Here is a 23,569-nt window from a genome sequence, read left to right as displayed (position 1 = left end):
GTAATGTATGCAAATTAGTCTACCATCCAAATCCATGGCTAACAATTGCTGCTACATTGCCTTTACAGCAGCAGAGACAATGCAGCGAAGTGCAATACAGCATGTCCTGTGTTCTGAATCAATTGAACAGTCAACTTAGTCCATCATGTAGGCTAGTAGAATATGCGGATGTCAATGTGAAAAATCAAGTACGCCTCAGGCCTGAAATCCCAAAGATGAATTATATCTCACCTGAATGAGTCATGTTGATTGATGAGGATTGAAATTCTAAGGGACCAGAGCTGCTGGGTTGTTTATTAGCCACCAAAAAACAGACAAACAGGGTTTTCCAATAAACCTATTTTTTGTTTTCTGTTGCTAAAGTTGTAAAATGTTGAAGGACAAAATTAACATGACCCTTTTACTGACAGCAGTTGTACCCTTAAATGTTAGGCTATTAAACTGACCAGATTACATTAGGGGCAAGGGCAAATCAGCATTATTTACTGGCATATCTAAGGTAGTGTCCCAAATGACGACCTATTCCCTATACCAGGACTCTCCAATAATGTTCCTAGAGAAGTACTATCCTGTAGGTTTCCCTCCAACCTCAGATCTAATCGGATTCAGTTTATCAACTAGCCAGTCCCTTCAGGATTCCGTGATCACATAAATCAATACAAAATCAACCAATCAGTGCATACATATTATGCAAGAGCTCGCAATGTAGACCAATCCCCGCAACTTATAGAGCATGAAAGGGTCCAATCAAAAGTGGGTTCATAATTTTGACCAATTACTGCACTGTTACTGTGGAAAATGGCCTTATCCAACCACACGTCAACAGTTTTTTCCCCCTGGCCTGTCAGCGTATTCACGTGTGAAGATGGGTGATTGTTGATGGCTGACAGGCAGTACAATGAACAGAAATCAATCTAATTTGCCAACAAAAATAAGGTGCGAAACAATTTCCAAATGTTTTTTGAAACAAGAGAAAGTCGACAATAAAACAGTAACTTCGAATCAGCAAAGCATTTGAGAATGTCAAAACAGTTCCCACAGCAGCGGCAGATCACCATGACTGAAGTTGTAGCAGGGAAGACTGTGGCAAGAGCTGAAAGAATCAAGGTTTATTTTATTTCACCTTTATTTAACAAGGTAGGCCAGTTGAGAAGAATTTCTAATTTCAACTGCGACCTGGCCAAGATGAATCAAAGCAGTTCGACACATACAACACAGAGTTACACATGGAAAAACAAACATAGTCAAGAACACAATAGAAAAAGTTGAAATATACAGTGTGGGCAAATGAGGTAAGATACGAGAGGTAAGGCAATTAATAGGCCATAGTGGCAACATAATTACAATTTAGCCAATTAAACACTGGAGTGACAGATGTGCAAGTAAATCATGAGGTGCAAAGGAGCAAAATAAATAACAGTATGGGGAGGGATGTAGTTGGATGGGCTATGTACAGGTGCAGTGATCTGTGAGCTGCTCAGTGAGGGAGATATGAGTCTCAAGCTTCAGTGATTTTTGCAGTTTGTTCCAGTCATTGGCAGCAGAGAACTGGAAGGAAAGGCATCCAAAAGGAGGAATTGGCTTTGGAGGTGACCAGTGAAATATACCTGCTGGAGCGCAAGCTACAGGTGGGTGGTGCTATGGTGACCAGTGAGCTGGGATTAGGTGGGGCTTTACCTAGCAAAGACTTATAGATGACCTGGAGCCAATGGGTTTGACGACAAATATGAAGCGAGGGCCAGCCAACGAGAGCATTTGCCTGTCTTTGCAATGAGTTTGCTTGTTTTCACCCGTTAGCATTTAGCTAACGGCTAACAGCTTCTATGTGATCTCGATATTAGTTTGTGATAATTTTTTTAGCATTCCGGTCGAGGCCCATTGTGCTTTTCTTGCATTTGTAGCGCCCCTTTGTCTGCTATGCTGGTAATACCGTAAATCCCGGGATGAGAGAAGGATGGTATGACGATGTGAAAATCTGGATACGGCCCAAGCCAAATGGTGGGATGACAACTTTTATCGTTTGAACTTCTGATTGGAGCTTAACAGCGGCTTTTACCATTCCTGTTCTCATAAAGCTGAGAAAACAGACTTAAGTTAGCCAGCAGGAATCGCCGCCAGAGCTCTGTAAGCCAAGCCTGGCAGCTGATGAAATTGAAAAGTGTTCCCGGGTTTGAGCCCAGATTGGCATAAGGCATCCGTTTTGGGCTTATGGAGTCAAATCGTACCATGCCCATAACTAGGGCCCTGTGATTTTAGTGAAAATGTGACATAACAAATCCAGGCATGTTAAATGATCGGGCAAAACACAGGGCCCTTTTCAGACATCATAATGAATCAAGAGGTATATATTATGAATTAAATTAGTGTTAAACACTTTATAGACATTTGTGATGTTCATTTCTGAGGGTGGAAATGACCCAACGTGTGCTCAAAGCACACATGCAAACTTTACATCGAAAAGTATAAATAAAGGGTTAGGGTTTACAAATAAGACTGCATTGAGCATAAAAAAAAAACAAAGTGCAACTCAAACCATGTAAACTATGTACAAGTAGAACATTTTTACAACAAAGGAAAAACTATAAGAAGTATTATTGTCAATGAGGATCTGGTTGCACGACGAGGTGCTGTAAGGAATCAGAAGTAGATGTCAGGTGGCAATGGTAGACACCACGGCACTGAGCAATGCGTAGCTGAACTTTGCCTTCAGCCCCCTGTCCTTTGTTGCTGCTGCAGCAGCCCACACTACCTTCTCTGGGTGCATGTCCAAGCACAGTAGAAAGGAATCAGGGGTGTGGACCCAACGTGGCAATGATGTCCACCAGTCATCACAGGACATTGAGGAATCACTGGTTGAAACTGCACCTCTCCTCAGCCCGCGTCATATCTGCAGCGCTTTCATTTTCCTCTCTGGCGTCCCTCTCTTTCATATAGTGAAAATGTCAGCTTTGCCTCCACCCTTCTTTTTAGTAGTTCCTGGTCATTCCTCTGCATTTCCTTCAACCAAGTCTCTGCTCCTTTTTCGTGAAATATTAAATGCAAAAATATGAGGCTGGTGGTGGCGCCACATGTCCACAAAATGAAACAAGTAAACATTGGCAAAGTACAAGTGCAAACCTTAACGAAGGTTTTTGGTTGGTAGCGAACTGGCAAGGGACAGGCCTAGTAGGGGAGAAGGTGGGCTGGACACCTGGTGGAGAACAATCCCTCGGGGAAGGGCTCGAACAGTAGGAGCTGGTAGAGTTTGAGGAGATGCTTGAGCTTGAGGCAACAGTGGACAGCACATATTGTACAGCAGCAGAGTTGCCTACATTGGGGGATAACAATACACCGTATTAAAGCTAGATAAGTTACATTACGTCTGAAAACGTTTCTCCATTGTTTCAAGCTGGACAATGCTTGTTCTTCCATTATGAAATCTGGATCAGGGTTGTTTGACCCTAATGCTAGACAAACATTTACATTCTAGTCATTTAGCAGACGTTAACTAGAATATCTAAGTAAAGCTGTAAAAACTAGCCAGCTAGTTAAAAGTCAAACCAAACAGTGGACATATCTTTTGTTCATATCCTATAAACCAGCTCACAAAAACTAGCTACCATGCATAAAGCTTGGTAGCTAGCTTGTAGCCATTGTTACAAGCCACATGGCCTCAGCTTGCAAGCGAAAGGGTCATGACTTTATTCTTAGTTTCAATCCAGGTCAATCCCTTTGTTTAGCTGGGACAAACACCTTAACATTACAACTTAACCTGCAATTTGAGATTTAGAGTTAGCTAGCTAGATTTTTTTTTATTTAAACCAGTTACTGCTAAAAGGCCAAAGTGTTCAATCTTGGCTTCATCAGAGAATCTTGTTTCGCATGGTCAGAGTCCTTTAGGTGCTTTTTGTCAAATTCCAAGCGGGCTGTCATGTTCCTTTTATTGAGGAGTGGCTTCGGTCTGGCCACTCTACCATAAAGGCCTGATTGGTGGAGTGCTGCAGAGATGGTTGTCCTTCTGGAAGGTTCTCCACTCTCCACAGAGGAACTCTGGAGCTCTTTCAGAGTGACCATCGGTTTCTTGGTCACCTCCCTGACCAAGGCCCTTCTACCCCGATTTCTCAGTTTGACAGGGCGGCCAGCTCTTGGAAGAGTCTGTGGTTCCAACCTTCTACAATTGAAGAATGATGGAGGCCGCTGTCTTCTTGGGGACCATCAATGCAGCAAAAATGTTTTGGTACACTTCCCCAAATCTGTGCCTTGACACAATCCTGTCTGAGCTCTACGGACAATTCCTTCGACATCATGGTTTGGTTTTTACTCTTACATGCAATGTCAACTGTGAGACCTCAATGTCCAATCCATTGATTTACCACAGGTTGACTACAAGTTTTTAGAAACATCAAAGATGATCAATGCAAACAGGATGCACCTGCACTCAATTTCAAGTATTCTCGCAAAAGGTCTGAAGATGTAAATAAGGTGTTTATTAATCTCAAAAATATTTTTGTTTTGTCATTATGTGTTATTGTGTATAGATAGATAGTAAATAAAAAAGATGTAATCAATTTCAGAATAAGGCTGTAATGTAACAAAATGTGGAAAGAGTCAAGCTTTGAAAACTTTCCGAATGCACTGTACGTGTCACGTAAAGAAAGCAGGTTTGAGGAAATAGGGAATGTTCTTCCAAAACAAAATGGAGAATTTCAGTAAGAGAACGTTTCAGTCAAATGGCTGTAATTATGTTTCAGCATCACAGACACCGCGATAAATACTGATGATCTGTTGTGTTCAACGCAGCAGGGAGGAGAGAGACAACGGGTACTAGTCACACAGCGCAGCAAGTCTGAGCCCAGGCCAGGCAGAATCAAACAAATTACTGGCCGGATTCCTTCTAGTCATTTGGGTCGTCATTATTTTATCAAACTGTGTGCTTAACCTCTTACATCTATGGGGGCGCTATTTCATTATTGGATAAAAAAATGTGCCCGTTTTAAGAGCAATATTTTGTCACAAAAAGATGCTCGACTATGCATATAATTGACAGCTTTGGAAAGAGAACACTGACGTTTATTTTAAAAAATAAAAATTATAAAAAAATATTTTAAAAATCGAGAGGGGGGGGCAGCCATACATTTTTTTGTATTAGGCGACAGTACAATCTCACCTTCTATTTTAGAGCATTTAACGTAATTTCCGCTGACGTCATTTCCAGTCACAACTTGCAGACTTGTTTTCGAGTTGCTGTGCGTTTTGTTGCCAACCTATTTTGCTACCTGACAACTTTACGGTTTTTACTTTTTAATTACTGTATATATATTGTGTGTGTGTGTGTGTGTGTGTGTGTGTGTGTGTGTACACACACAGGACGCTTTATCTGGACACGATTCGTCAGGACCTCCAACAGCCGAAGCTAAGTAGTAACATTAACATGATGCCTTCTAATTGCAGTCGCTGTACTCGCCTTGCAGCGAGGATAGCTGTGCTACAAGCCCAGCTTCAGATGCAATCGTTAGGCAAGGGTAATTTCAGTGTCGGAAAGGATGAAACAGCGTCTGTGCCACCAGTAAGTACAGATAGTAGTATCAATCCCCTGGCACAGTCCCCACAGCCGGACAACTTTCTCACGGTTTCTGGAAGGAAATGCTGTAGGAACGCTCAACCGGTGTAGCTCATTCAGCCGACAGAAACTTTCAACCAGTTTTCCCCATTAAGCAGCGAGTCGGAGTCAGAGGCCGAGTCTTCTCTGGTCTCTACTCCTCCCGTTACGGGGTCTGAGAAGCCAAAGCTTCCCACCATTAGCTCTGACAAATTGAAAACTCTAGTCATTGGCGACTCCATTACCCGCAGTATTAGACTTAAAACGAATCATCCAGCGATCATACACTGTTTACCGGGGGGCAGGGCTACCGACGTTAAGGCTAATCTGAAGATGGTGCTGGCTAAAGCTAAAACTGGCGAGTGTAGAGAGTATAGGGATATTGTTATCCACGTCGGCACCAACGATGTTAGGATGAAACAGTCAGAGATCACCAAGCGCAACATAGGTTCTGCGTGTAAATTGGCTAGAAAGATGTGTGACGGCATCGAGTAATTGTCTCTGGCCCCCTTCCCAGTTAGGGGGAGTGATGAGCTCTACAGCAGAGTATCACAACTCAATCGCTGGTTGAAAACTGTTTTCTGCCCCTCCCAAAAGATAGAATTTGTAGATAATTGTCCCTCTTTCTGAGACTCACCCACAAACAGGACCAAGCCTGACCTGGTTGAGGAGTGACGGACTCCATCCTAGCTGGAGGGGTGCTCTCATCTCATCTACCAACATAGACAGGGCTCTAACTCCTCTAGCTCCACAATAAAATAGGGTGCAGGCCAGGCAGCAGGCTGTGAGCCAGCCTGCCAGCTTAGTGGAGTCTGCCACTAGCACAGTGTAGTCAGCTCAGCTATCACCATTGAGACCGTGTCTGTGCCTCGACCTAGGTTGGGCAAAACTAAACATGGCGGTGTTCACCTTAGCAATCTCACTAGGATAAAGACAACCTCCATTCCTGTCATTATTGAAAGAGATCATGATACCTCACATCTCAAAATAGGGCTACTTAATGTTAGATCCCTTACTTCAAAGGCAATTATAGTCAATGAACTAATCACTGATCATAATCTTGATGTTTCAGTCAGGCCAATCACATGGCTTAAGCCTGATAAATTTACTGTGTTAAATGAGGCCTCACCTCCTGGCTACACTAGTGACTATATTCCCCGTGCATCCCGCAAAGGCGGAGGTGTTGCTAACATTTATGATAGCAAATTTCAATTTACAAAAAAAGAAGCCGTTTTCGTCTTTTGAGCTTCCAGTCATGAAATTTATGCGGCCTACACAATCACTTTCTATAGCTACTGTTTACAGGCCTCCTGGGCCATATACAGCGTTCCTCATTGAGTTCCCTGAATTCCTATCGGACCTTGTAGTCATAGCAGATAATATTCTAATCCTCGGTGACTTTAATATTCACATGGAAAAGTCTACAGACCCACTCCAAAAGGCTTTCGGAGCCATCATCGACTCAGTGGGTTTTGTCCAACATGTCTCTGGACCCACTCACTGTCACAGTCATACGCTGGACCTAGTTTTGTCCAATGGAATAAATTTTGTGGATCTTAATGTTTTTCCTCATAATCCTGGACTATCGGACCACCATTTTATTATGTTTGCAATTGCAACAATTAATCTGCTCAGACCCCAACAAAGGAACATCAAAAGTCGTGCTATAAATTCACAGACAACACAAAGATTCCTTGATGTCCTTCCAGATTCCCTCTGTCTACCCAAGGACGCCAGAGGACAAAAATCAGTTAACCACCTAACTGAGGAACTCAATTTAACCTTGCGCAATACCGTAGATGCAGTTGCACCCCTAAAAACTAAAAAAAAAAATCATTAGAAACTAGCTCCCTGTTACACGGAAAATAGCCGAGCTCTGAAGCAAGCTTCCAGAAAATTGGAACGGAAATGGCGCAACACCAAACTGGAAGTCTTCCGACTAGCTTGGAAAGACAGTACCGAAGAGCCATTACTGATGCTCGATCATCCTATTTTTCTAACTTAATTTAGGAAAATAAGAACAATCCGAAATTCCTTTTTGATACTGTCGCAAAGCTAACTAAAAAGCAGCATTCCCCAAGAGAGGATGATTTTCACTTTAGCAGTGATAAATTCATGAACTTCTTTGAGGAAAAGATTATGATTATTAGAAAGCAAATTACGGACTCCTCTTTAAATCTGCGTATTCCTTCAAAGCTCAGTTGTCCTGAGTCTGCACAACTCTGCCAGGACCTAGGATCAAGAGAGACGCTCAAGTGTTTTAGTACTATATCTCTTGACACAATGATGAAAATAATCATGGATTCGAAACCTTCAAGCTGCATACTGGACCCTATTCCAACTAAACAACTGAAAGAGCTGCTTCCTGTGCTTGGCCCTCCTATGTTGAACATAATAAACGGCTCTCTATCCACAGGATGTGTACCAAACTTACTAAAAGTGGCAGTAATAAAGCCTCTCTTGAAAAAGCCAAACCTTGAACCAGAAAATATTTTAAAAACAAAAAAAATCGGCCTATATCGAATCTTCCATTCCTCTCAAATTTTAGAGAAGGAAGTTGCGCAGCAACTCACTGCCTTACTGAAGACAAACAATGTATACGAAATGCTTCAGTCTGGTTTTAGACCCCATCATAGCACTGAGACGGCACTTGTGAAGGTGGTAAATGACATCGGACCGAGGCTCTGCATCTGTCCTCGTGCTCCTAGACCTTAGTGCTGCTTTTGATACCATCAATCATCACATTCTTTTGGAGAGATTGGAAACCCAAATTGGTCTATACTCGGACAAGTTCTGGCCTGGTTTAGATCTTATCTGTCGGAAAGATATCAGTTTGTCTCTGTGAATGGTTTGTCCTCTGACAAATCCACTTTAAATTTCGGTGTTCCTCAAGGTTCCGTTTTAGGACCACTATTGTTTTCACTATATATTTTACCTATTGGGGATTTTATTCGAAAACATAATGTTAACTTTCACTGCTATGCGGATGACACACAGCTGTACATTTCAATGAAACATGGTGAAGCCCCAAAATTGCCATTGCTAGAAGCATGTGTTTCAGACATAAGGAAGTGGATGGCTGCAAACTTTCTACTTTTAAACTCGGACAAAACAGAGATGCTTGTTCTTGGTACCAAGAAACAAAGATCTTCTGTTGAATCTGACAATTAATATTGATGGTTGTACAGTCGTCTCAAATAAAAAACTGTGAAGGACCTCGGCGTTACTCTGGACACTGATCTCTGTTTTGAAGAACATATCAAGACCATTTCAAGGACAGCTTTTTTCCATCTACGTAACATTGCAAAAATCAGAAACTTTGTCCAAAAATGATGCAGAAAAATTAATCCATGCTTTTGTCACGTCTAGGTTATACTACTGCAATGCTCTACTTTCCGGCTACCCGGATAAAGCACTAAATAATAGCACTTCAGTTAGTGCTAAATACGGCTGCTAGAATCCTGACTAGATCCAAAAAGTTTGATCATATTACTCCAGTGCTAGCCTCTCTACACTGGCTTCCTGTCAAGGCAAGGGCTGATACAGGTTTTACTGCTAACCTACAAAGCATTACATGGGCTTGCTCCTACCTATCTCTCTGATTTGGTCCTGCCGTACATACCTACACGTACGCTCACAAGACGCAGGCCTCCTAATTGTCCCTAGAATTTCTAAGCAAACAGCTGGAGGCAGGGCTTTCTCCTAAAGAGCTCCATTTTTATGGAACGGTCTGCCTACCCATGTCAGGGACGCAAATTCGGTCTCAACCTTGAAGTCTTTACTGAAGACTCATCTCTTCAGTGGGTCATATGATTGAGTGTAGTCTGGCACAGGAGTGGGAAGGTGAACGGAAAGGCTCTGGAGCAACGAACCGCACTTGCTGTCTCTGCCTGGCCGGTTCCGCTCTTTCCACTGGGATTCTCTGCCTCTAACCCTATTACAGGGGCTGAGACACTGGCTTACTGGGGCTCTCTCATTCCGTCCATGGAAGGGGTGCGTGAATCAACCTGAGTGAATCAACCTGAGTGGGTTGATTCACTGATGTGGTCATCCTGTCTGGGTTGGCACCCCCCCATTGGGTTGTGCCGTGGCGGAGAACTTTGTGGGCTATACTCAGCCTTGTCTAAGGATGGTAAGTTGGTGGTTGAAGATATACCTCTAGTAGTGTGGGGGCTGTGCTTTGGTAAAGTGGGTGGGGTTATATCCTTCCTGTTTGGCCCTGTCTGGGGGTGTCCTCGAATGGGGCCACAATGTCTCCTGACCCCTCCTGTCTCAGCCTCCAGTATTTATGCTGCAGTAGTTTGTGTGTCGGGGGGCTAGGGTCAGTTTGTTATATCTGGAGTACTTCTCCAGTCCTATTCGGTGTCCTGTGTGAATCTAAATGTGCATTCTCTAATTCTCTCTTGGAGGACCGGAGCCCTAGGACCATGCCCCGGGACTGCCTGACATTATGACTCCTTGCTGTCCCCAGTCCACCTGGCCGTGCTGCTGCTCCAGTTTCAACTGCCTTATTATTATTTGACCATGCTGGTCATTTATGAACATTTGAACATCTTGGCCATGTTCTGTTATAATCTCCACCCGGCACAGCCAGAAGAGGACTGGCCACCCCACATAGCCTGATTCCTCTCTAGGTTTCTTCCTAGGTTTTGGCCTTTCTAGGGAGTTTTTCCTAGCCCCCGTGCTTCTACACCTGCATTGCTTGCTGTTTGGGGTTTTAGGCTGGGTTTCTGTACAGCACTTTGAGATATCAGCTGATGTACGAAGGGCTATATAAATAAATTTGATTTAATTTAAAGGTAGACCGATTATGATTTTTCAACGCCGATACCGATTGGACAACCAAAAAAAGCTGATAACGATTAAAAATATAAATATATATAAAATAATGGCAATTTCAACAATACTGACTGAACACTTATTTTAACTTAATATAATACAATACATAAATAAAATACATTTAGTCTCAAGTAAATAATGAAACATCTTCAAGTTGGTTTAAATAATGCAAAAACAGTGTTGGAGAAGAACTTAAAAGTGCAATATGTGCTATGTAAGAAAGCGTTTAAGTTCCTTGCTCAGAACATGAGAACATATGAAAGTTTGTGGTTCCTCTAACATGAGTCTTCAATATTCCCAGTTAAGAAGTTGTAGGTTTGTATAGGAATTATTTATTTATCTAACCTTTATTTAACAAGGCAAGTCTGTTAAGAACAAATTCTTATTTTCAATGACGGCCTAGGAACAGTGGGTTAACTGCCTGTTCAGGGGCAGAACGACAGATTTGTACCGTGTCAGCTTGGGGGTTTGAACTTGCAACCTTCCGCTCTAACCACTAGGCTACCCCGCCGCCCCTATAGGACTATACCATTTGTTTTTCATATACCTTTGACGTTACCCATGCAGAGCAAGGGATACAACCACCCCAAGGCTCAGAGCGAGTGAAGTTTGAAACGCTTAGCGCGCGCTAACTAACCAGCCGTTTCACTTCGGTCACACCAGCCTCATCTCGGGAGTTGATAGGTTTGAAGTCATAAACGGCGCAATACTTGACGCACAACAAAGAGCTTCTGGTAAAACACACAAAAGTGCGGTTTGAATTAATGTTTACCTGCCTGCTTCTGCCTACCACCACTCAGTCAGATACTTAGATACTTGTATGCTCAGTCAGATTATATGCACACAGGACACGCTAGAGAATTTCTAGTAATATCATCAACCATGTGTAGTTAACCTCTTGAAACTCTAGGGGTGCAATTTCATTTTTGGATGAAAAACGTTCCCGTTTTAAACAAGATATTTTGTCACAAATAGATGCTCGACTATGCATATAATTGATAGCTTTGGAAAGAAAACTCTGAATTTTCCAGAACTGCAAAGATAGTCTGTGGGTGCCCTAGAACGGGAGCTACAGGCAAAACCAAGATGAAATGGCAACCAGGAAACCAGCAGGATTTTTGAGGCTCCGTTTTCCATTGTCTCCTTATATGGCTGTGAATGCGAGAGGAATGAGCCTGCCCTTTCTGTCGTTTCCCCAAGGTGTCTGCAGCATTGTGACGTATTTGTAGGCATATCATTGGAAGATTGACCATAAGAGACTACATTTTCCAGGTGTGCGCCCGGTGTCCTCCGTCGAAATTTGTGCGTCTTTTTGAGCTGCTGGTATTTTTCCATGCGATTCTGAGGGGAAAGCAGGCTTCCACAAACTGCATATCAATGAAGAGATATGTGAAAAAACACCTTGAGGATTGATTCTAAACAACGTTTGCCATGTTTCGGTCGATATTATGGAGGTAATTCAGAAAAAGTTTGACGTTTTGGTGACTGAATTTTCGGTTAGTTTCGGTAGCCAAATGTGATGTACAAAACGGAGCGATTTCTCCTACACAAAGATTCTTTCAGGAAAAACTGAACATTTGCGATGTAACTGAGAGTCTCCTCATTGAAAACATCCAAAGCTCTTCAGAGGTAAATGATTTTATTTATTTGGTTGTCTGGTTTTTGTGAAAATGTTGCGTGCTAAATGCTACTCAAAAAGCTAAGCTAGCTTTGCATATTCTTACACAAATTAGTGATTTGCTATGGTTCAAAAGCATATTTTGAAATTCTGAGATGACAGTGTTGTTAAGAAAAGGCTAAGCTTGAGAGCAGGTGCATTATTTTCATTTTATTTGCGATTTTCAGAAATCGTTAACGTTGCGTTATGCTAATGAGCCTGAGGCTTTATTCACGATCCCGGATCCAGGGTGGGGAGTATCAAGAGGTTGTAACTAGTGATTATTATGATTGATTGGTTTTTATAAAATAAGTTTAATGCTAGCCAGCAACTTACCTTGGCTTACTGCATTTGCGCAACAGGCAGTCTCCTGGTGGAGTGCAACGAGAGAGAGGCACGTCGTTATTTTGCTGGACTAGTTAACTATAAGGTTGCAAATTTGGATCCCCCGAGCTGACAAGGTGAAAATCTGTCTTTCTGCCCCTGAACGAGGCAGTTAACCCACCGTTCCTAGGCCGTCATTGAAAATAAGGTGTTATAAACTGACTTGCCTAGTTAAATAAAGATTAAATAAAGCTGTAAAAAAAAAAAAAAAAAATCTGCAAATCGGCGCCCAAAAATACCGATTTCCGATTGTTATGAAAACTTGAAATCGGCCCTAATTAAATTGGCGATTCCGATTAAATCGGTCGACCTCTAGTTGAGATGTTTTAGGTGGTTTTGAACATGATAATATTTCCACACACAAAAAGCAGTCTGAATAAGCAAAAGCATTAAACTGCTTCAGGATGAAACTACTACAATAGCATTTATCCCTTTTCCCCTCCTCCTGCCATGCCAGACTCCACCCATGTGTGTGTTTGTAAGCAGAGAAGCAGGCAAATGAGGAAGAGGCACTTTAAAAAAATAAGTAGGCTCAGCGATATAACAGGTGCAGAAAGTAAACAGCAGAGTGGGTCAATTTACACAACTAAGAGTTCTGAATCAAGTGGATCAACTTTGCCGCTGTTCCGTTCTCGTATCTACCACGTAACTGCATAAAGCGAACTTGCGCACATACTGTGTGTGGCTGTGAGAACTAAACCTTCTGTCTCGCTCGTCGCAATATCGTGGTGCTGCTCGTGCAAAGTCACTTCGCTGAGTATACCTTTAAATACCATGCTGTGACAGAGGGGGAGGCGTGTTCTAAAGCACAAACTGGCCCGAGCCGTATCAGAAGGGGAAACGGGCGTGAAATGGGACCAGTCCCACACTAGATCAGAGAGGGGAGCCAGAGAGAGAGAAAGGAACCAGCCCCACCTGTACGAAAGAGAGGCATGAGTGAAAATCGGACCAGCCGCACCCACCATCTGATGTTTGGGGTCTGCATCGCTCTACCCTCTGCCTGCTTGTGGCTCAACACTCACAGGGGAAATATTTTAACTGCTAAAGAAAGAAAATCCTCAACAGCCAGGCATTACCAGGGTCCACCGCAGTGCAGATGACACTTGCAATGTGAAAGAAAAGAGAAATATATCCAATAGGCTTCGACATCAGCGCTGGGGGTTTGTTTAGGTTTGGGAGACTATAAGGGTAGGGCCTACTACACCATTTTATTCCTAGCCCTGCACAGAGAAACACAAAGGAAAGAGTCCTATCACAGGTGAGGAGATGGAGGGCAGGCTGGCAACGGTGTCCGTGGAAATGTGGAACACATAGGTTGCTCAGCAACAGCTCCATCACACCCAAGACAGACCCACTCCCAATACTACTTCAACCTCCTTCTCCAACTACTCTTCCAGGTGAGAGAGCTGGAGCCCTGGCAGTTGGTCAAGCCGACTAAGTAAAACGGTGTTCCTGGCAACCATCTTAAATATTAATGAGGGAGAAACTAATGCATTAATGTTGTTATAATCAAAATCAGCAGAGTTCATTTGATCAACTGCAAAACCAGCTAAGCAAGCCTGTGCTCATACATGTGCATAGCCCAGGAGGTGTAGTTATGTATACGAGTTGTACCATGAAAATAAAATGCTTTGATAAAGGTGAAGCATTACAAGAAAATATCATTTTATTCTCAGCTTGATATTCTCAGCAGGCAACTCCAACTTTCTTTGACCAAAAAGAAATAAAAAGCAACAAATTTGCAATGAAAACAATGTATTATTCTGAAAGAAAGTGAGTAACTCACAAGGAAAGAAAGGTCCCTCTTGTACCAATAAACTATCTTACCTTGGTTCTTGTTTTGACTTTTGACTTGACCTTTTGGCGCCTTTTCAGCTTCTTCTTGCTCAACGTTTTCTTTCCCCTGAAACACATTGTGAAATAAAATAGCAAATTCAGTAAGAGTTGGCCTATAGCCTATCATAGAAATGTCTAATCAATATTTTAAATTGATGCTAACAGCCAGATTACCGACAGGCTACATGCACTGGGGCCACGAACTCCAAACAAAAACGTGTATGTATGTACATACATACATACATACACAGCAAAAAAAGAAATGTCCTCCCTGTCAAGTGCATTTATTTTCAGCAAATTCCACGTGTAAACGTTTGTTTGAACATGAGATTCAACAACTAAGACAAAATGAACAAGTTCCACAAACATGTGACTAACAGAAATTGAATAATGTGTCCCTGAAAAAAGGGGGGGGGGGTCAAAAGTAGCAGTCAGTATCTGTTGTGGCCACCAGCTGCATTAAGTACTGCAGTGCATCTCCTCCTTATGGAGAGCACCAGATTTGGTAGTTCTTGCTGTGGGATGTTATCCCACTCTTCCACCAAGGCACATGCAAGTTCCCAGACATTTCTGGGGGGAGGGGTGGCCCTAGCCCTCTGATCCAACAGATTCCAGACGTGCTCAATGGGATTGAGATCCGGGCTCTTCGCTGCCCACGGCAGAACACTGACATCCCTGTCTTGCAGGAAGTCACACAGAACGAGCAGTATGGCTGGAGGCATTGTCATGCTGGAGGGTCATGTCATGATTAAAGGTCGACAGATTATGATTTTTCAATGCCGATACCGATTGGAGGACCAAAAAAAGACGATAATGATTAAATCGGCCGATTTTTATAGATATATACATTTGTAATAAATGACAATTACAACAATACTGAATGAACACTTATTTTAACTTAATATAATACATAAATAAAATAAATTTAGTCTCAAAAAGAGTGAAACATGTTCAATTTGGTTTAAATAATGCAAAAACAGTGTTGGAGAAGTAAAAGTGCAATATGTGCCATGTAACGTTTAAGTTCCTTGCTCAGAACATATAAAAGTTGGTGGTTCCTTTAAAACATATTCCCAGTTAAGAAGTTTTAGGTTGTAGGACTATTTCTCTCTATACCATTTCTATTTCATTATACCTTTGACTATTGGATGTTCTTATAAGTACTATAGTATTGCCAGCCTAATCTCGGGAGTTGATAGGCTTGAAGTCATAAACAGCGCAATGCTTGAAGCACAGCGAAGAGCTTCTGGCAAATGCAGGAAAGTGCTGTTTGAATGAATGCTTACGAGCCTGCTGCTGCCTACCACCGTTCAGTCAGACTATTATAAGTCTATGATTTGATAGAGCAAACACACAGAAATACGACCCTTAGGTCATTATTCTTTCAGTGAAATATGGAACTGTTCCGTATCTTATCGAACGGGTGGCATCCACAAGTCTAAATATTGCTGTTACATTGCACAACCTTCAATGTTATGTCATAATTGTGTACAATTCTGGCAAATTAATTACGGTCTTTGTTAGGAAAAAAATGGTCTTCACATAGTTCGCAACGAGCCATGCGGCCCAAACTGCTGCATATACCTGGACTCTGCTTGCACAGAACGAACGCAAGTGAAGTTACACAATTTCGCTAGTTATAAGATATTCATGTTAGCAGGCAATATTAACTAAATATGCAGGTTTAAAAAAACATACGTGTATTGATTTTAAGAAAGGCATTGATGTTTATGGTTAGTTACATTGGTGCAACGACAGTGCTTTTTTCACGAATGCACTTGTTAAATAGTCTCCCGTTTGGCGAAGTAGACTGTGATTCAATGATAAATTAACAGGCAACGCATTGATTATATGCAACGCAGGACAAGCTAGATGAACTAGTAATATTACCAACCGTGTGTAGGTAACATTCACTAGTTAAGATTTTATACAAGATAAGTTTAATGCTAGCTAGCAACTTATCTTGGCTCCTTGCTGCACTCGCGTAACAGGTGGTCAGCCTGCCACGCAGTCTCCTCATGGACTGCAATGTAATCGGCGTCCAAAAGTCTTCCCTGTAACGCACAATGTTGAGAATGCCTGCAATGACAAGCTCAGTCCGATGATGCCACCCCAAACCATGACGTACCCTCCACATTGATCCCGCTCCAGAGTAAATGCCTCAGTGTAACACTCATTCCTTCGACGACAAACGCAAATCTGACCACCACCCCGGGTGAGACAAAACCGCGACTCAGTGAAGAGCACTTTTTGCCAGTCCTGTCTGTTCCAGTGACGGTGGGTTTGTGCCCATAGGTGACTTTGTTGCCGGTGATGTCTGTTGAGGAACTGCCTTAGAACAGGACTACAAACCCTCAGTCCAGTCTCTCTCAGCCAATTGCGGACAGTCTGAGCACTGATGTGCGTTCCTGGTGTAACGCGGGCAATTATTGTTGCCATTCTGTACCTGTCCCGCAGGTGTGATGTTCGGATGTACAGATCCTATGCAGGTGTTGTTACACGTGATCTGCCACTGCGAGGACGATCAGCTGTCAGTCCTGTGTTAGGCGTCTCCCAAATTGTGCGCCGCCCCATGGGTCTCCCGGTCGCAGCCGACTGCGACAGAACCTGGACTCGAATCAGGATCTCGTGGCACAGCTACCACTGCACCGCTCGGGAGACTCTGTCAAACTTAACTATCGTTAGTTAAGGCAAGAAATACAGATACCAGACACAGCACCTTCGGAAAGTATTCACACCCCTTACATTGACATTTTGTTGTGTTACAGCCTGAATTTAAAATTGATTAAATTGAGATAATGTCAAAGTGGAATTGTCATATTGTTTTACAACTTATTTAAAAATGAAAAGCTGAAATGTCTTGAGTCAATCCCTTTGTTATGGCAAGTGTAAATAAGTTCAGGAGTAGAAATGTTTAGCAAGTTACATACTGAAAAAAAATACATGCATTTCAACATAAAGTGTAGATCCCATGTTTCATGAGCTGAAATCCCAGAACTGTTCCATCAGCAAACAAAAAACATCTCAAATGTTGTACACAAACTTGTTTACCTCCCTGTAAGTGAGCAATTCTCCTTTGCCAAGATAATCCATCCACCTGACAGGTTTGGCATATCAAGAAGCTGATTAAATGGCATGACCATTACACAGGTTCACCTTGTGCTGGGAACAAAAGGCCAATAAAAATGTGTGGTTTCACAATGCCACAGATGTCTGTGTTTTAAGGTAGCGTGCAACTGGCATGCTGACTGCAGGAATGTCCACCAGAGCTGTTGCCAGAGAATTGAATGTTGATTTCACTACCATAACATCAGATTCGAACATTTTGTAGTACCGGTCTCACAACAGCAGACCATGTGTAATCACACCAGCTGAGGATCGCCACATCCGGCCTCTTCACCTGCAGGATCATTTGAGACCAGCCACCCGGACAGATGATGAAACTGAGAAGTATTTGTCCGTAATAAAGTCCTTGTTGGGAAAAACCTCATTCTGATAGGTGGGCCCACGAGAGAGCCAGCCCCAACTAATGGGTGCCACCCTGCCCAGTCATGTGAAATCCATAGGTAAGGGCCTAATGAATGGATTTCAATTCACTGATTTCCTTACATAAACTAACTCAGTAAAATTGTTTAATGGGTTTATACTTTTGTTCAGTATAATAGGTTGCATGGACCCTGTATGTAATAGGTGTTTAACATGATTTTTAAAACAACTACATCATCTCTGTACGACAAACAGAGATCATTTTAAGGTCCCTCAGTTAAGCAGTGATTTTCAAACACAGATACAACCACAAAGACCAGGGAGGTTTTCCAATGCTTCGCAAAAGGGCACCCATTGGTAGATTGTGGGGGGCAGACAATGGAATATCCCTTTGAGCATGGTGAAGTTATTAATTACACTTTGTATGGTGTATCAATACACCCAGTTGTAGGGAAGCCCCCAAAGTGACTTGACTGTCATCTTAGGAATTCAGCATTCCCAGTGTTGATCTTGCCAAAACCCCCATCTTCACACCTCTGAGAAGCAGAGCTTCTGTTGTGATAACCTCCAATCAGATATCAGACCTACACGATTTTAACTTTACAGTAATGCTATCAATCAACAACTCATATTTTAAATCCAAACAACTAAGATGCTTATAAAGGGGTATTCGATTTGCTGTTCTTTCACCTATGTTCCTGACTTGCTGTGGTGAGATACCTACACTTTATTTTTCTTTCTCCCTCTCCCAAGAGCTATGGGCCATGGCACAATCCATGGTTTCTTTGTCCCTCTCTGATCATGCCTTGTAATACTTGTCATTGCTTTGCAATTTAAGCTTAATACATTGTACAAAGTAATTAAAAACACTTGTAATTAGAATTCCAATATCATGACCGTTCCTTGATTGCACATGGTTTATCAAGTCCCTTGCATATTACTATTTATCTTATGGAGTAAATAATCATGTTAAAAGGCTAATTGCATAGTGTTAATCCAAGTTGCAATTGGAAGTAATTCAAATACATACAGAGCATTCCGATTCTATTCAGACCCCTTGACTTTTTCCAGTTGGGTTAAAGCCTTATTCTAAAATTGATAATTTTTTTCCATCAATCTACACACAATACTCCATAATAACAAAGCAAAAACAGGGTTAGACATTTTTGCAAATGTATAAAACAAAAATCTTTAAATATCAAATATACATAATTATTCAGACCTTTAATTCAGTATTTTGTTGAAGCACCTTTGACAGCGATTACAGAGTTGAGACTTCATGGGCATGACACTACAAGCTTGGCACACCTATATTTAGGGAGTTTCTCCCATTCTTCTCTGCAGATTCTCTCAAGCTGTGTCAGGTTGGATGGGGAGCGTTGCAGCACAGCTATTTTCAGGTCTCTTCAGAGATGTTCGATAGGGTTCAAGAACATTGAGACTTAGCCAAGACAACGCAAGACTGGCTTTGGGACGTGCGATTAGGGTGCTAGTCCTGTTGGAAGGTGAACCTTCACCCCAGCCTGAAAACCTGCGCCAGTGCGCTCAGGACTTAATTAAGGAGCTCTGTACTTTGCTACGTTTATCTTTGCATCAATCATGATTAGCCTCCCAGTCCATGCCGCTGAAAAACATCCCCACAGCATGCTACCACCCCACTTCACCGTAGGGATAGTGCAAGGTTTCCTCCAGACCTGACACTTGGTATTCAGGCCAGAGAGAATCTCGTTTCTCATGGTGTGAGAGTCCTTAACTTCTTATGGCTGGGGGCAGTATTGAGTAGCTTGGATGAATAAGGTGCCCAGAGTAAACTGCCTGCTACTCAGGCCCAGAAACTAAGATATGCATATTATTAGTAGATTTGGATAGCTCTTATTTGGAAAGCTCTCAGCTCTTATTCTCTCCTCCTTCACAGTAGAAGCCTCAAACAAGGCTCTAAAGACTTGAGATCTAGAGGAAGCCTTAGGAAGTGCAATCGGACCAAATTTTCACTATATTGGATAGGCAAAGTGTTGAAAAACTTTTTAAAAACTCAGATATCCCACTTCCCGGTTGGATTTTTTCTCAGGATTTAGCCTGCCATATGAGTTCTGTTATACTCACAGACATCATTTAAACACTGAAGTTTTTAAAACTGTTTGAATATACCATAATATAATATTGCCTGCTAACCTTTCTTTTAGCTAAATATACAGGTTTAAAAATATATAATTCTGTGTATTGATTTTAAGAAAGGCATTGATGTTCATGGTTAGGTACACGGAGCAACAACAGTCCTTTTTCACAAATGCGCACCACATCGATTAAATGCAACGCAGGACACGCTAGATAAACTAGTAATATCAACCATGTGTAGTTAACTAGTGGTTATGATTGATTGATTGTTTTTTAAAAGACAAGTTCAATGCTAGATAGCAACTTACCTTGGCTTCTTAGTGCACTCGCTTAACAGGCAAGACAGTTAACACACCGTTCCTAGGCCGTCATTGAAAATAAGAATGAGTTCTTAACCGACTTGCCTCGTTAAAGTTGTAAAAAAAAAAGAATTCAAATCGGCATCCAAAAATACCAATTTTCGACTGTTATGAGAACTTCGACCAATCCGATTAAATTGGTCGACCTCTAGTCTGAATACCTTCCGAATACACTGTATAATCCCAGTTAAGGCCACCATTTTATCTCTGAGAAAAAAAAGCACTGGCTACGTTTGCCAGTCATGCCTAGATGGAACACAGCTTGTCAAATTGATGTCGAAAGTAGATTTTCCTAACCTTAACCTAATTATCCCAAACTGCTACGTTAAATTATCCTAACCAGCTGTGTAAGTTCTACAGAAATGCTCCTAAACCTACTTTGAGTTGTCAATTTTGATAGAACCATTTGCCAGGGTAGGGTTGCTACTACAGCACTGTGAATTTGGGCCCACACACCATATAATTAGGAATTACAATAATACAATGGGCATGAACACTTATGATGGGATTAAGGTGAGCCATTTTGGTCAGGGAGATTGGCAAACATGGTTTGCCAATGCTGCAATAAACTATTGTGTAAAATGAATTTTAAGAATTGATCTGCAATGTTTGTTAGCTAGCCAAACAGAGTTTTAGAGGAATGCCGCCATACATTTTTGTTTTATTATAGAAGTGCTATATTCAGATTAAATTTGCCTAATTTTAGTTAATGTGACAAAACAATCTAAACCACTGAAATATTTTTTCAATAACCAAAAACAATATTTTCAGCTGTTTAAAGTTGGTGTACAAAACCCAAAGTAAGATGCAAAAACAAAACTTAAGCATGGGAAGCATAGAAATAATGCACATAGAATAGATCTACCACTTCTTAGACTTGCTTTCAATGAGAATGACAGATCTAAACACTCACATTGCTATGTGAATTTCATCAGTCACCCAAAAGGTTACATATTGCAGCTTTAACTGACAATATGCCAACATTACATTCAAACAATGCAGTCAATCCACAATAGAGGTCTTCATCAGCTGAAGCTACATAGACCCGGGACCCGATACACAATGCCAATCTAACAGGACCTGGCCCAGACCCCTTAGAATATTGGGTCCACACGGATCCGCAAAGCCCTCTAATACACAAACATACACCGGCTGAATCTGTGGATGATAAGACTTACACAAGTTGTGATACTGTATCATATAATAGCACTCACAGCTTTCCAAGAAAACAAAAATGTTGTAATTTATGGTCTGTTTACACATTTGAGGCTATTCATGCAGAACATTTGTATAAACTGTAGAATTACATGACAATATCTTTGGTTGACAATTCTATTACACAATTTCTGAGATCTCACTTAACTTTATTTTCCTGCATAAGTAAAACCGGGTTTCTGCCTCTACTGCCACTCAATCCAATTGAATTGACCAATATGGCTGGAAATTAAAACCAATTCTCGAACATTCAGGATCTATGACATAGCTCCACTAGTAACTAAATAGGATCTATACCACACACATTGTTCGATCCAATCTAGCTAGCTACTTAGCAACGTGAGATGTCAGTCGCTGCTTGATTTGACATTTGTTTTTATTTACCTGCAGAATGTATAGACTAGTTAGCTACACACATTCACCAACATGCATTGATCATACGTAGAGTACAGTCCTGACGTAAGCTGGCAAGCCTGTATACTGCAGTGCGTAAAAAAAACAAAAACGCAACTAGAGTAGATAGCTAACGTTAGCTAGCTATGCTAAATAACGGGCTAGCTAATTAGGTTAGCTAGCTACTCATTACTAGTTAGTTGGCTAGTAAGTTACCGATTTAACCTAGTGACATAATTGACGGGTAACAGCATGTGAGTAAATCAGCCAATTCAAAACTAACCTACCCGTCTCCCACAGTAAATGATTATGACTGGACACTAACGTTAACGCTGGCAGCTATCATGTGGCCAGTTAGCTGTTGAACTGCTAAGTGTTGGATTGCTAGCTAGCTAGCTGTCAAAGCTAGCCACCTTGCTAGCAAACTAGGTAGAGGTTGGTCTGGCTAACTGAATATTAGCCGATTAAACATAACTCCATGATATAAGATGGATTTTCCATCGTAAATCGTTTAGTTTAATAGACCAAGTGGATGTGAGCGTGCAGTCAAACAGTATTGGTTGTGTGACAAACCCTGCAGGTAGTTGGGCTAATTTGCAAGCTAGCTACAAGGCTAGCCAGCTTTGTGTCAGACATTTCTCATTTTCACCCAACCTACCTTCCTTGGTTTATCCCTTGCTCTTTGTCATTGATAGCCGTGGTATAAATCCTCCTGTATCTTTCCGCCAAAGCTCGCCCAGAGAGTAGAAGCTGGTACCGACTTCGGCAATCCGACTGGGTTCCCGGTGTTTGACACGAACCCATACCCGACCCAATGGAGGAGAAATCGTCACCAACTCCAGAAATGACATTGATGCCTATCCTCATCGAAGGCGATGTGGATGGAAGAATCCCTCCACCGGCTGCAGCAGCACACATCATCGTTTTGGAGAACAATGCATATTACATTTAAAAAAACAATTGGATAGTTTAATTATATCTCAACGGTCATTTTAAAAGCCCATATTTCGCGTCATTTGTCCATCCTGTACTGCAAAAACAACAGAATTGTTACATCCCAGTGTTATCTTCCAAAAACGGAAAAAAATTTAGCCCGCGCGATGCAACTGGGAAATATGCTTCTAATTTCAGAGCGTCGAATCGTTCTTTCTTTCCCGGAATTCCGAATCTCAAACCATATCGTCTTTTAATTCGGGATTAAAGCAAAGAATATCAAAGAAAATGTGTCATATCGCCTTTGTTCTAGTTTGTTCCTTGTGTATTTCTTCACCCCAAATTGGCAGCACCGTCAGTTGAGCTGCCATTTTAGCTTCATCATCCTTCCCTGTTCGTCGTTTCGCTGTCAAGCATGCATGCTGGGATACATTTCCATGCACATAATAATATTTGTAATAGTAATGGTATTATTCCAGGACACTTGTCACTGCATATTGGAATATAATGCTTCGTATTTACAATTCCCGATAAATAATTAACAGTGTTTTGTAAGAGAAAATAATTTCGTTTTTATAAATATGTAGCTAGTTATTATTTTGAAAACAAGGAATTTCATTCAAGGACAATGCAAAAATCAACTTAGGCCTAAATAGTCTGCTTTTGAATCTATTCATGTTTTTTCTTTCTTTCTGGCTTGGCTTTAATTTGAAGGATATTGTAACCATGGCAACCATATCAAATGGAAAATACTTGGCTACTTATCTAAAGGCC

The 23,569-nt window shown here is 41.6% G+C and overlaps 1 protein-coding gene across 18 annotated transcripts in view; it reads right to left on the bottom strand.

Annotated features, from left to right (window-relative positions):
* Positions 1-23,197, bottom strand: part of LOC135519932 (E3 ubiquitin-protein ligase MYCBP2) — a 317,195-nt gene extending 293,998 nt beyond the window's left edge. For all 18 annotated transcript variants that reach the window (XM_064945153.1, XM_064945155.1, XM_064945157.1 and 15 more), the window contains exons 1-2: positions 22,521-23,197; positions 14,286-14,361 (exon numbers count right to left, since the gene is read on the bottom strand). In XM_064945153.1, coding sequence (XP_064801225.1) covers positions 14,286-14,361; positions 22,521-22,783 — 339 coding nt within the window. In that variant the 5' untranslated portion in view covers positions 22,784-23,197. The remainder of the gene's footprint in view (positions 1-14,285; positions 14,362-22,520) is intronic.
* Between the last annotated feature and the right edge of the window lie 372 nt (positions 23,198-23,569).

The sequence above is a fragment of the Oncorhynchus masou genome, chromosome 29 (genome assembly GCF_036934945.1).
Source record: "Oncorhynchus masou masou isolate Uvic2021 chromosome 29, UVic_Omas_1.1, whole genome shotgun sequence".
NCBI lineage: Eukaryota > Metazoa > Chordata > Actinopteri > Salmoniformes > Salmonidae > Oncorhynchus > Oncorhynchus masou.
The sequence above is the reverse complement of the archived record's forward strand: the minus strand, read 5'-3'. Positions and strand labels throughout refer to the sequence as shown.